This window comes from Lepus europaeus, chromosome 6, assembly GCF_033115175.1.
Source record: "Lepus europaeus isolate LE1 chromosome 6, mLepTim1.pri, whole genome shotgun sequence".
NCBI classification, from domain to species: domain Eukaryota; kingdom Metazoa; phylum Chordata; class Mammalia; order Lagomorpha; family Leporidae; genus Lepus; species Lepus europaeus.
The window spans coordinates 87,748,471-87,763,150 of NC_084832.1; the positions used below are offsets into that span (position 1 = coordinate 87,748,471).

A 14,680-nucleotide genomic window follows, 5' to 3' on the forward strand; every position below is an offset into this window, starting at 1 on the left:
ACTGGAGATGTTCTTTTCAGTAACAAAGGGCAAGTATACCTACCCATTGATAGTATTCAGTAATCCCTCAATGAAGTGTGCTAGATAATCAACTTGTGATCCTTCATCGGGGAAGATGGATCCATGAAGAGAAGCTAACTGGGCAAGGCACTGCAGAGAATCTTGTGCCATATCTGAATCTTCTCTGATTTTTCGATGTACCTGTTAGAAAGAATTACTAATCCATAAAAATAAATTCTTCTTTTGTAAGGGTCACGTGTCTACCATGCCGAATGAGGTAAGAGAAAAATTCAGTGTAGCTGGTTATTTCTAGAAAACTAATTCCTGAATTAGACTAAATTCGAAAATTGCCCCTCAATCCATTTTACATTGTAGGCCATGATTTTAACACATCAAGTGATTTTTCACTGAGGGCTACCTACATTTTGAAAATTGAACTGTTTCCAGCATGTTATGACAAAGAGAGAAACAGATGCCAGCCAGTCAGACATACTGCTTCTTCTAAAAACAGCAACAACGACAGTCATCTGTATTATGCTAACTATGCCTCGCTACTGCTTCTTGCTAAAGTTAGCAGACACGTTCAATTGAGAGTTTTATAGATGCTGCTTTTGCAAAAGTAAACAGTTGCTCATTTACAAAACCAATATATTGCTCAATCCCAAGACATTCATCCCTTCAATCAATATATAAGCACTAATTCTGAGACTACCTACAATTTGTTGGAATTTCATTTTCCTTCACTACTTTTATTATTGCAATTAATACTAAACTCTTTAAAATAACAACTTTTAAGTGATACTTAAATCCTTTTAAAAACTTATCTTGATTTTATTTCAATGAAGTGATACTAATGTGAAATACCTGTGTTCTGGGTAAAGAACATGCTCCCAAAATATTGGCGCATAATTTTATATTATCATCAACATTCTCAAATTTAAAAATCCTATTTCTGTGATTTGACCTATTTAAAATAGCTAAGGAAGACTTACTGAAAAAATTATAGTGGTAATTTTTAATCTTAATCCACCCAATATTTACTGTGATGATTTTCTATTTTCCACAAGATATTAACTATTCCAGTCCTGCTCTTTCCTACACAAAGCTCTCAGTTATAAATACTGCACCATTTTGAAGGTTTATTCTCTATTTGTTTCAGGTTATGTTCACGGCAAGTGAAAAACACTACTTGAGGTTAGGATATGTCTTTTACTGACTGACCGCATTTGTCTTTAACCTCTAAACTTCTTCAGACCCTAGTAAAGAAATGTAACATCTCTAAAAATTACAAAGCTAATGGATCTAAAGATGCTTACAATAGGCTGTTTTTTTGGTTAGCAACCACAGCCCATGAACCAAATCTTGCTGCATGCCAGTTTTTATATGGCATGTAAGCAAAAAAAAAAAAAAAAAGAAAGAAACTTTTTCATTTAAATACAGTTGAGAAAAATCAAGACAATTTTCTGTGACCTATTATACAAAATTCACTTTTATCAAGCACCAACAATAAAGGTTCATTGGGACACCAGTCACATTTATTTTTCACCCATGGCAGCTTCTGTACCGTAATGGCAACATTAAACATGATCAAATGACCTACAAAGCCTATAATATTTACTATCTGTCCATAAATAGGACAAGCTTGCCAAACTCTGCTCTAGAAAACAAATGTCTTTCAAACTATATTCCAATGAACTTTAAGTTTCATATAGTAAACTCAGAGTAGAATATACGATCTGGTATATGCATACTGCTTCATTAGTGAACTTCAACACAAACTCATTCTTACCAGTTCATTACCTGAAAACCATGACTAAATTGGCCCTTCCACCTTAAAACCTAATCAACATTTAGGCATGATACCCAGAGCTATGTCCTATTAACAGATACAATACAGAAACCCATCTCACAATCTTCTCTATGCAGACAGTAAGATCACTGCTTATTTCCAGTCTAGAAGTAAGGAATGCAAAGAAAGAAGACACTCACTGAAACAGTTAATGTAATAAAATAAATAACTGTTTTGGAGCCTGCCTGTACTGTTCAAGCTTCACTGACATTCTCTGAAATACGGACCACATAAAACTCATATTGAATGTTTCAAATCTATATAATAAAAATTCTTGCCTTTCTTCCAATGTCAGTATTTTAAGAATTCCACCATATCTGAACACATATTTCAATATAAATGCATTACACAATCAAAACTCAATTTGCATATGGGACAGAAATATAAAAGTATGCAAAGTCTAACAGGACACTTGGTGAGGTCAATGGTGAGGCTATTCATATTGACCAAGAATAAAGGAGAAACGAGTTAGCGAGATGACGAATTCTCTTGGAACACGTTAAATCTGAGATGTCTGGGGCCCATCCAAATTAAAACATCCAGTAAGCACTTGGATTATAAAGCCCTGGAACTGTGGATCAGTCTGTGCTGAATATAGATTTCGGAGTCATCGGCGAAATGGTGCCTGAGGTCCTACGTGTGGAAGAGAAAGCCCAAGGAAAGTGCATACTGTCAACAAAATTAACTACGATAGGAACGCCAATATTTATGTGATGAGCCAAGAAAGAAGAGATCATTAAACAAGATCAGGAAGAATCTTGTGAAAAAGGTAGGAGGAAAACCCGATGAGAGTTTTTTTTTTTTTTTTTTTTTTTAAGAGAGTTTATTGGAGGAAAGAAGAATCGAGAAGTTGGTGATCTTCTAAGGGACAGAATGCAACCAAAAATTTCCCTAATTTCAGATTTGGCCAGTATTTAAAAATCTCAACCCTGTGCCTCAGTATATTTTAGGTATATCTCTTCAGCTATGGCACAAGAGTGATATCCAGAGGAAAACTATTTTAAATTAGGTAACAAACTCACATAATTGAAACTAAATTTAATAAAAGCAGAATATAAAACATTTGCTACTATCATGTTTGTGAGAAATAACAAAATAAAAATTGTTTATAAACTGCTTAAATGAAAATAACCAGCTACAACCATAAAACTGTTAAAATGACAAAGGGAAAAAGGGTTAACTTTCAAATTCAAAAGTTATTTGCATGTGGTAGTTTGCAGCTGACAGGAGCAGCTGTCTGGTTTGTCTAGACAGCTGTTCAAATCTGGTGGAGCTGTTTCCAGTACTGCCAGCAAGTTTTTCACCTTTTCAGAAACTGCAGGAGAAGGATCTACTTTCAGTCAAATGAATTATACAAAGAATTGAACTTGGATTCGTATCAAAACAATTCCTATTAGATGAGGCAGGCAACAGAATTCTAAAATTCAGTTAAAATCATGTCTTTGATCTTGACAATGCTTTTGTCATTTCTCTGATTTATAAAAGCAAGTGCAAGATGATTAAAACTCAGTTTGAACATTTCTACAGAAAACTTATTTTCTGTATACTCATGGTTAATCGTGGCTAATTTTTAAATATGTTTAAGTATATACCACATAAATACATTATTTTAAATGGTTACATTAAAAAGCAGTTGTAAGGTTCGTGCATAATATTTTTAGAATAACTGAAAAGGTAGGAAATAATAGTAGAAGCTGAGATTAACCAAAACAGCTTCTGCTTTTTCTTTCTAATTGGTTTTACTTGGACTTTTGTTCAAGTCATTATATCTAATGTGTATGGTCACTCTAACTGCAAATTAATGTCTGTGTTTCTCTCTCTCTCACGCACACACACACACACATATATTCTTTTCCGGGTTTTGATTGTTATACTGGGAAAACTCACTGGCAAATGTGGGAACTTACTGCTGACTTAATATGTAGCTAATAAAATTGCTATTCAGTAATACTAGCTTAACTCAAAGCTTTGATAAGCACAATCAGTATAAAAAAGTACTCTAGTCTATTAAAGTAGTTCTCAAAGAGTGGTCTAGGGACATCAGAGGTTCCAAAGACCCTGTCAGTTGTTTGTGAAGGCAAAACCATTTTCATAATAATTGGGAGATAGTGTATGCCTCTTCTAACTTCACTAATACATAGGTATACAGTGGACTTTCCCTGAGGCCATGCGATAGGCAATATTGCAACCAATTAAATGCAGAAGCTTAGGGGAACCTGGCTGTCATCTAGTAAGCCTGACAATACAGAGATCTGCAAAATGTAAAACAAAGTCACTTTGACACCAAATTATTTTGCTTTCAAAAATACAATGATTCCGTCATTAAAATGTCATTTATGTTAATATGTAATGTTTTCTTACTGTGATGTTTTAATAAATTAGTGAATTATTCTTTAAAGTTCTTAATTTGAATTCTTAGCAGGATAAATACTAAAGGCTATAAACAAACAGAAGCTTTTTGGGATCCTCAATAATTTTTAAGAATGTAATGGGGTCATGAGATTAAAAACTTGAGAATTCCTGCTCTATCATATTAAACCCTTCATAATTATATCTTTATAAATTAGCCAGAACCTTCTAATGTAATTTCTGTTTAAGCTAACATATTCATAAGAAGAAAAGCCTTCAGGAAGAACAGCAGTCTGTCCTGTTTTACTAAAGAAAAATACAAAAGCATCTCCTCTTTTCTGTGGTCCTTGTAGCAGAGATGAAGAGTGAGACTTACTGTGAAGAAAAGTTCCATAACTCTGCTGTCCAGAAGAGTCTCCCGCCAGGACTCTGTTGGCTTCAACAGCACATTTTGTGAGGATTCAAACATAGCTATATAATGTCTGCCCAGTTATCTGGTGTCAAGGTCAACAACAATAGCATTCTTACTTTGTCTAAAGTATAAGTATACCCTAAATATAACAGGAGCCATCCAGAAAGAATGTAATGGAAACAGTTTAAGCCTCTTCACATATGCTACATAATTCATGCATGAAGCTAAGGAATATAAGGCATTAAGTGCTGAAAAAAAAGAATGCTATAGGAATGTAAGATAACAATTTCATTGTAATTACATGTCATGCTGTAAGGATATAGAATCTTTGATAATCAGAGAGCTTAACAGTGGCAACAGAAAGAAAGACACTAATTACAAGACCGATGCCAAAATACATAAAAAAAGAATTAATTTCTGCAGCTTTATTCCATCAATATAACACATAAAATCACACATAAAAAATGTGAGACTCATCCAGTCCACTTGTAAAACAGCATCTTTTCAGAAGAAATAGATCACTGAGAAAACAAAGTAGAGTAACTGCATCACACTGGAAGAAAACCTCAAGATCACAGAATCCAAACACCAAGCCCAAACAAAGAAACAGTTAACATAAAACTTTGCAGATGCTCATTTTTTAAAAACCCCACAGACTAGACAGTAGTTTCTATGGTGTTCTGAATATGAACAAATTCCAAACAGAATACTAGTTTTGCCATAAATTAAGTCATCATTATATATTTGTAGGTGCTCACTAATACACTCTACTCTGCTATAGTAATTGAGGCTTTTAAGAAATGAGAAGACTGGGGATGAAGGCAGAACAAGTTATGCCCCTTCCGCTGATAATGGCATGCTCAGCTGAAATACCTCTAACTAGGCAGCACAAACAGTCACTCCACAATTATTAATAGTTATCCCAACAACAGCTATCCACAATTACAGTATATAAAAATTTAGACAAAAATACAATTGCTATGTTTTCATTAAAGCCCAAATCACTATTTTTTTTTCAGAGAAATTACTATTCACAGAGAAAACCTAAGGCCATGATAATGCTTTGGAAACTATCTTTCCCCCAGAAGCTTACTGTTTCCCCTCTTTTAAAATAATCTTATTTCTGAGAAGTGAGGATAAAAACTGTAAGTTGTTTCAAGAAGACAAGTCACTGCTTGTTTCTGAAAAGTTACCCACAAAAAGTTCGAAACTTCATTAGTTAAAAAATGTGACATTCAAATCAAATTCACTTGAACTTCACTTCTCTCTTCCTTTATCTGCCCCCTTGTGGAAGTGCAGGGAAAGAGCCAAAGTAAAAAGGAAAGGCATTGTCAAAACTTGAAATAAAGTCATAATTTTAAAGAGAGAAAAAAAATCAGCTCATAAAGACTAATAGTAGTCAATAAAAGGGAGTTCATTTCCTATTTACATTTTTAAGGTTTTGCAATCTGACAACATGGAACTAAATTGTTTAATTTTTTGAATATCCAAACCTAATAAAGTGTTTCTATGTTAATTATTAAGAATTTTCCACCAGGAAAACAAGAATTAGTACTTTATATGCTTATAAAATAGAAGTCAATACAATTTTATTGTTAAATTAGGCATGGTATGAGACAAACAGATTCACATCAGGATACTAAACCTTTTGGTCTGTAAGCAGGCCATGTGCATACATATCTTCCTTTGGGGTAAGATGGCAGATGCTTCATATATTGCCACTGCAAGAAAAAGAATTCCTCCAAGAACTCCAGACAACTTAGCACAGAGGAAGATGGATGTGGCAGGGATGGCGACTGGCTTAGCAGTTAAGACACTGGGTACCCTATCAGAGCACAGGTTCAATACCTGGCTCTGGCTCCTGACTCCAGCTTCATACTAATACAGACACTGGGAGTGATGGATCAAGCAATTGGGCTCCTGTTAATCATGGGGAAGATCTAGATTGAGTTCCTGGTTCCTACGTTGGGCTATAGTCATAGCTAGGTTCCAATCATCCTCAGCTACTGCAGGCAATTTGGGGGAGTGCATCAGCAGATAGGAACTTGCTGTTCTAATTAAAAAAAAAAGTAGCAGAAGCAAAGGAATTACTATGGATGGATTTTGCTAACTTGGAAATATGGAAAAACTTATTCCAGGTGAATAAAGATGGTGCACATTCCAATGCAGGCTGCCACTTATAACACAGCAAGTAGGATGGCAGGGGTTTTATTAAGTGGGAGATTGTAACTTCAAGGATTAATACATATTACAAAGGGAAACTAAAATCAACCAAGGTTCTTATGTAATAATCTATCTTTCACTATTAAAAACATACATTTCATAAATACATGTGAACATTAATTATTTCTATAAAGGGAAATGAAATGAGTTTGACAGACTGCTTTATCCAGAGATAAAACGAAATTAATTGCATAGTTCACTCAAACATTAGGTTCAAAATCTTCAAACCTCATTTTAAAAATCTTAGATTCAGTCTCTCCTGATTGTGGGCTTTTCTAAACACATTGTCCTTAGTGCCACAATATGTATAGCCAAATTTTGTTTACAAGGTTGATAACCAGAATGTTGTTACAACCTGAATATCTTACAGGTGGCAAACAGCACAGGGAGATTTTTGAGTTTAATATCAAATGCCTATCGGATAGTAGTTTCCCTATTAGCTATTTTGAAGTTCAATGTCTTTCAACCTGAAAGTTGAAGAGGATTTTTACCTTTGGCATGATGTTTGCCTACTATTTAAAAAAAGTACTTGTAACATTCCATGTAAAGAGACTATATTTTTTCATTGAAGAGCTAATCTACAACATTAAAGATACAATATACCTTGTTTTTGTCAGCTAACCCGACAGTTTTACTAACATTTTTATATAATAAAAATGCATATATATATATATGTAAAAAAATTTTTTTCTGGCAAGACACAACCATAACTACAAATAACATCCCATTCTAATAAAAGAGCATGTAATTAACCCCTAAAGCATTAAACATAACAACAACAAAAAAATAGTCTAATAATGAACAGGACAAGTTTTCAAGAACAGTGCTATTCTGAAGAATTCTATTTTAGCTACCAGATTTTCCTGTAAAACTACTGAAGTTGTTCCTTCTGAACAGGAGAGACCTTGTGGGCTCTATGTGGGAGGAACCTCACTACAGACCTTATAGTATGCAGCAGTTCCAGAAAGACTATTTTATGTATCTATATGGATTATTGTTGAATTGCTTAAAAACTATTTAAGAGCACATCAGTCTAAGTGAAAAAGCTGTATACAGCTCTGGATCATACATGTTACATTCAAAATACTACAAGAAAGTAAACTAATTCAATTTTTAATTTGATATTCCCAAATAATTGAATATTCTGTCTGTATGTGTAAGAAATTTAACATGCCATTTCCACCCCAAACAATACTTAAACTGGAATACTTTAAAAACAAAACAAAACAAAAAAAACCTGTAATCACCAAAATTTAGAAATCTTACATTTCTACACTTAAGAAAGATTTTTAAACAGTATTTAGAAGTTAGTGACTGATAATTTACTAAACAATCTTTTATTATACATATTTCATTCTAGTCAGATTTTATGAGACATAAAGTCACAACTGATTGGCATGAATTACAGAGCTGTCATTTAATCAAAATTCAAATCAATATAATTCAAGAATTTTCTTGGGCTTTATATATATTTTTAAAATAAATAATAAACTTGTGTTAACTTATATTTTTATATCAGAATAATCCATTTGTAACCCAGCAAAATACAGTGCCACCAAGAAGACAGGAAAATAGGCTGCTCCCAGTCTTCTAATAACCCTGGATCTTTTAGGAAACATTTGTCAGCCACATTTAATCTTATTTTACCTTCCCATGCTTTCACCAAATTAATGAATCAGGAGTTATAATACAATGATTCTTCTTTCAAACACAGGCTCATTCACTCTTAGCAAGGCACCAATCCTGAAGTGCTAAAACCTAACCAGTTTTCTAAGTTCATCATCTTAATCCCCAAAAAATCAATTACAGACAGCTCCATGTAAACTGTATGCACCACCAAACAGCAAATAATTTACTCTCCGTGCCCTGCTCCTCTCTTGCAAAGATCCTTATCTAGCTCTAAAATTCTCTGCTTAGGAAAGCTCACCAGCTTCTGAGAAATCAACAGCATATAAAAGTAGCACCTGCCTTATTCTATAACTGCATGACCAGAGACAAACACACACTAGGCCAAGAGCCAGAAGGACAGAGCTTAATCACACCCTGCTACTGACTGTCACTGGATAATCCTACTAAGTCTCTGTCTCGAGTTTTCAAACAACACACACTGTTATCAGCTAGTACATATATCTTAACATGAAGGGGCAAAAGGTCACTTTGGGAAATACAAGGGTCCTCAAATGTGCAAATAAGTTTTCATTCAGCTATAAACTCCTTCAGTAAGAGTATCATTTTATGTCTGTGACTGATAGTAAAAAAAATTAATAATTGAATGAGTCACGCAATAGCTGCAAATTATCCTCAGATAAATATGGACAATATGAAAATTTCTCCTCACCTATTCTTATTAGTTAGATCTTGTAGCAACATTAGACATTTTACAAAGGTAGAAAACACTTTAATATCTCTAGGTTCTCATTACTTTTAACCCACTTTATCATCCAAACAAAATTTCAGGAGTGACAAGGAGTCCAGTTTTCATTAACTTCCTTCACTACTAATTTTCCTAACAACAAAAATTGTTATTTCTCTTCCTAGCACAAAACTTAAATGCCTAATCTTACAGATGCTAAGAAACCTTATGGTCTAAGAAACCAAACCAAAGTCCTTTGAAATAAAAGAGAACGTCCTTCACCCAAATGGTTTTCCGAATGTTGTCTCTAAATAGTAAATCGGCCTCACTGGAAATCCCAACTTATATATAAACTTTTATAATTCTTTACTATTCTCTGATCTGTTAGCTCTCCCCAAGAGATTAAGCTTAAAAAATTGATCAAAACCAAATCAGATCCACAAAAATAGAATACCATTAAAAGGCAGAGTGTAACCAAACTATAAAAAGAAATATTACTGAAGCTCACATACCACATACACCTGCCAAAAATGCTTATTACAAAACAATATTGTCATTTATGATAGTACTGCCAAAACTCGAAAGCATTTATGGAAACTAGGTGAACTACTAGTTGAATTCTATTAGCAGTATAAACAACATTCCAGAACTGAGCCAACAGTTCTGAATTGGCTTCCTTCAATAATTAAGTAATAAATATTTGTTAAACATCTGTGTTCGTTGCTAACGATACAGTGGGTAAAACCATGGTCCATGCTATGATGGAGCTTCAGAGTAGGTAAACATATACATAAGTGAATGGGTGAAAAACCACAACTGAGAAATGAGCCAAATGGGAAGAAATCATATATAATATGCATCTGAAAAGGCATCATCAAAGCCACTTAACTGGTCTAGAGTACACAGCTGAAGTACAACTAGCAGACGACTGGGCAGTGAGAGAGAATGCATCCAGGCAGAGAAACACCGCAAAGGAAGCCAGGGTAAGAGGAAAGCTGGCCGGGGAATGCCGCTCACTGGAAAGGGCACACAGGTCGGCTGTGAGAGGCGGAGGGAAGAGCATCCCGCACCTCTGCACCAGACTTTAAGTCAGAGTGGTGGCAGAAAAAGGATCCCAGGAATGGGACACTTTCTTTGGATAATGGTGATTTAAAACATAATGAAAAGTAGGTGGATTTCATCTTAAAACTAATTCAACAGAACTGACATGGGGGCAGGAGGGCCAGAGGAATGTACTGTGGGGAAGGCACAGATGTTTACTGCAGTAACATGCACAAAATCCCAGGAGCTAGCGACTTCGCACCAGCCAGGCCTAAGGAGGTAGATGCTTTCATAAACAACCTTAGGCAGATGGAAAATCTACACATGATACAAATTAAAACATGTTATGTCTATAAATTATTATTTTATAGAACGTCCCCCCAAATTCAGTAAAAATTACTATTAGAGTAAATAAATGAGATCAGCAAGGTTACAGAATACAAGATCAACAGATAAAACCTACTTGGATTGATTTCTATACACCAGCAATGAACAATATAAAAATGAAATTTGGGGCCAGTTTTGTGCTATAGCAAGTAAAGCCACCATCTGTGATGCCCGCATCCCATACAGGCACTGGTTTGTGTCCTGGCTGCTCTACTTCTGATCCAGTTCCCAAATGGTTTTCTGAAAGCAGTGGAGAAAGCAGCTTGCACCCCTGCTATATATGTGGGAGACCTGGAAGAAGCTCCTTGTTTCCAGTTTCCTCCTGGACCAGCCCTAGCTGTTACAGTAATCTGGAGAATGAACCAATGGAGAGAAGATGTCTCTCTCTCTCTCTTTCCCTCTCTGTGTAACTCTTTCAAATAAATAAGTAAGTCTTTAAGAAATCAACTTACAACTGAATTAAGAAAATACTTACAAGGCTGGTGTTGGTGACTTAACAGGTTAAGCTTCCAAATGTGGTGTTGGCACCCAATGTAAGCGCTGGTTCGAGACCTGGAGCTGATCCAGCTCCCTGCTGAAGTGCCTGGGAAAGCGTTAGAGGATGGCCCACCTGCTTGGGCCTCTCCACCCACATGGAAGATCTAGAAGAAGCTTCAGGCTCCTGTCTTCAGCCTATCCCAGCCCCAGACATTGTGGCCATTTGGGGAGTGAACTAGCGGATAAAAGATGTATCTCAATCTTTCTCTCTATCTCTTCCTCTCTCTGTAACTCTTTCAAATAAATAAGCAACAAATCTCTTTTTAAAAAAAGAAATATTTAAGATAAATTTAATAAACCTATGAAAGTGTTGAAAGAAATTAAAGATGTTAAAGTGGATCAGAAAACTTTAAAAAAAAAAAAAGCATGGCATTACTCCACAAATTGATCAACAGATTCAATGCAATCCCTATTAAAACCTCAGCTTTCTTTCTTGTGGAAACTGATAAACCATCCTGAATTCACACATATTATCGCATATGGTGCAACTTCATTATTTGGCACGTACTATTCTTTTCCGTGGAATTGTCTTAACCTACTTGTGGAAATTTGCTTGACTGTAAATACAAGGGGGGGAGGGTAGAGAAGAGTGACAAGATGACTGCTAAAGGGCACAGGCAGGATTTTTGGGGGTGATAAACATTCCCTAAAGTTAAAATGATAGAGAAGCTGCACAATTCTATAACAATTGCACATTTCATGTTATGTGAATTATATCAATACTGCTTTTTTAAAAAATGAAACACCTACACTTTTCAGTGCAACATTTCATGTCATTCACACATCTATTGTTTATCAATGCCAAACATATGTTCCTGAGCATGACTATCACTTATGAATAACTGCTGTTTCAAAGAAAAGCAATAAGACATGATATATCATCTACATTTTAGTTGACTTATTCTAAAAATGAGCTTAAAATCTTAATCAAGGTCTTTTGTATGAAACAGTTTCAACTTCATTCTATTTTGTAAAGAAAAATGATACCTACCTAATGAATACTATTTTCTAAAGAGATTTTAATAATTAAGAATCTAAGATTATGGCCGGCGGTACCATGGCTCACTAGGCTAATCCTCCGCCTGTGGCGCCAGCACACCGATTTCTAGTCCCAGTCAGGGCGCCGGATTCTGTCCTGGCTGCTCCTCTTCCAGGCCAGCTCTCTGCTGTGGCCCAGGAGGGCAGTGGAGGATGGCCCAAGTCCTTGGGCCCTGCACCCGCATGGGAGACCAGGAGAAGCACCCGGCTCCTGGCTTTGGGTCAGCGCGGTGCGCCAGCCGCAGTGGCCATTGGGGGGTGAACCAACAGAAAAGGAAGACCTTTCTCTCTGTCTCTCTCTTTCACTGTCCACTCTGCCTATAAAAAAAAAATAATAATAATCTAAGATTATTGCTACACTAAGTAAGGCTTACCGCAGTCAGATTACATTTTCCATCACTCTGATTCAGCTAAACTACCAACCTAGGTGTTGATGACAACTAGACACTGCTTTGGGGGTTAGCTCAGAGAACTTAGAGGTGATAATGCTCTCTTGTGTATTCCACTCCAAAGACTGTTTACCTACATACCCTCATGTAGAGGGGCTAGTCAGTACAACAGAAGAGAAGAGAAAAACCAGACTTCTCTCTTGCAAGGATATTAAAAATCCAACTTAGGCTGAGCTGTGGGACCCCACTTACTGATCATGGGGATTCATCACAGGAGACGAATTATTTATCAAAGTATACACATGATCCTTATCTACATAAAGATAAAGATACATAAAGATGTCTACATAAAGGTATCTACATAAAGACAATGCAGGGAGGGTGTCAGCCAGTTAAGATACCTGTCTCCTACATTAGAGTATCTTAGCTCCAGCTTGCTGCAAATGTAGAATCAGGGAGGCAGCTGTGATGGTTCAACTATCTGGGTTCCTGCCAACCACATGTGAGCCTAGATTGAGCTCCTAACTCCTGGCTTCAACCCCTGCCATCGTAGGCATTTGAAGAATGAATCAACAGATGGGAACACTCTCCATATCTCTCAAACAAATTAAAAACTTAGTTTTAAAATTTTCATTTTAGATATTAATAAGTGAAATCTCAATTACAATTTCTTGAGGATAGGATTTTGTCAATTATTAGATAAAAACAATCAGCAAACAGCTCTCTAAAATCTTCCTATAAGTTTCATTTTCCAAATAATGCAACTCTAAGCTTCACAGCACAATTCATGACTGACTTGAAAATAGTGACATTAATTAAGAATCTATTGAACTGAAATAACCTAGACTAATTAATGGAACTGGGAATTCAAAGGACATACCTCCTTTTTCAATAAAGAGAAAGGAAGAGCTCTTATCTAGAGTTGTAGGTACCCAACTACTTCAGCTACCACCTGCCACCTTCTAGGGTGCATATAAGACAGAAGCTAGAACAGTGAGCAAAGCCAGAACTCAAACCCATACACTTAGATATGGGATGGGGGTGTCCCAAATGGGGTCTTAAACCCTACACCGAATGCCTACCCCTAACCCCCACTCCCTTAATTTCAATGGCCCCATCACAGGAATGTCTCACAAAACTTTTATCTCTACCCCCATTCTCCCTCTATAATTCTTCTGATAAGGGACAGCAGATCTGGAAAGCAGGGTTTCCAAACCTTAGAATAATGTATATCTGTAAAGGATCAACAGTCTAGCCATTGAGTGTGCAACTCAACAGTTTTGTATATTCACAGAATTATGCAACCAAGACCATGAAACATGAAAATCACTTCAGAAAGATTAGCAGCTGCCTCTACCTTTTTTATTTTTTTAAAGAGTGGGACATTTGGGAGGTGATTACATTTTTTAAAAAGATTTACTTTATCTATTTGAAGCACAGAGTTACAGAGAAAGAGGGAGAGACACACAGAGAGAGGGTTTTCAACCTTTGGTTCACTCATCAAATGTCAGCAATGGCTGGGGCTGTGCCAGGCCAAAGCCAGGAGCCTGAACTTCATCTGGGTCTCAGTCCTCTGAGGTGGCCTCCCCAGCAAAACCTGGCACTTTCCCAAGTGCAGCCAGGAAACCTCTTGGGGAGAAAACTCTGAGCTGTGGGGTTGACAGGTCACACTCTGAAGATCGAACCGAGAGGCTCGCCAACAAATGATGTGGAGGAATCAATAAATTTACTTACACCTTTACTGACTAGTAATATGGGCATCATAATCATAAACGCCTTTCAAAAGATCGTTAGGATCAGCTGTAGCATGCCAGAGGACCTTGCAACAGATAGTCAGTAGGTAAAACACAGCTGTGGCGACAGGCAAGAACCTAATCAGTAATTAAAATCTCAGTTATTTGGAGAGTTTCCCTCAACTTCCTTCTTTCCCCACTGCTTACATAGTTGTTTGCTGTACAATTTGGTCTTAGATTGGCAGACAGGAGAAAGTGCTGCTGATCTGAAAACCTGGGAGACCACACAGGCTGTCCCCTCAAATGCCTCTGCCAGCCTATCCCCTCCCTATCCAGGGGAACTGATATTGTTAACATTAACTTAATTAA

The 14,680-nt window shown here is 36.3% G+C and overlaps 1 protein-coding gene across 3 annotated transcripts in view; it reads right to left on the reverse strand.

Annotated features, from left to right (window-relative positions):
- XPO4 (exportin 4) overlaps window positions 1-14,680 on the reverse strand; it is a 114,815-nt gene that overhangs the window by 46,236 nt on the left and 53,899 nt on the right. For all 3 annotated transcript variants that reach the window (XM_062194539.1, XM_062194540.1, XM_062194541.1), the window contains exons 7-8: window positions 4,575-4,687; window positions 44-201 (exon numbers count right to left, since the gene is read on the reverse strand). In XM_062194539.1, the coding sequence (XP_062050523.1) occupies window positions 44-201; window positions 4,575-4,687 (271 nt within the window). The remainder of the gene's footprint in view (window positions 1-43; window positions 202-4,574; window positions 4,688-14,680) is intronic.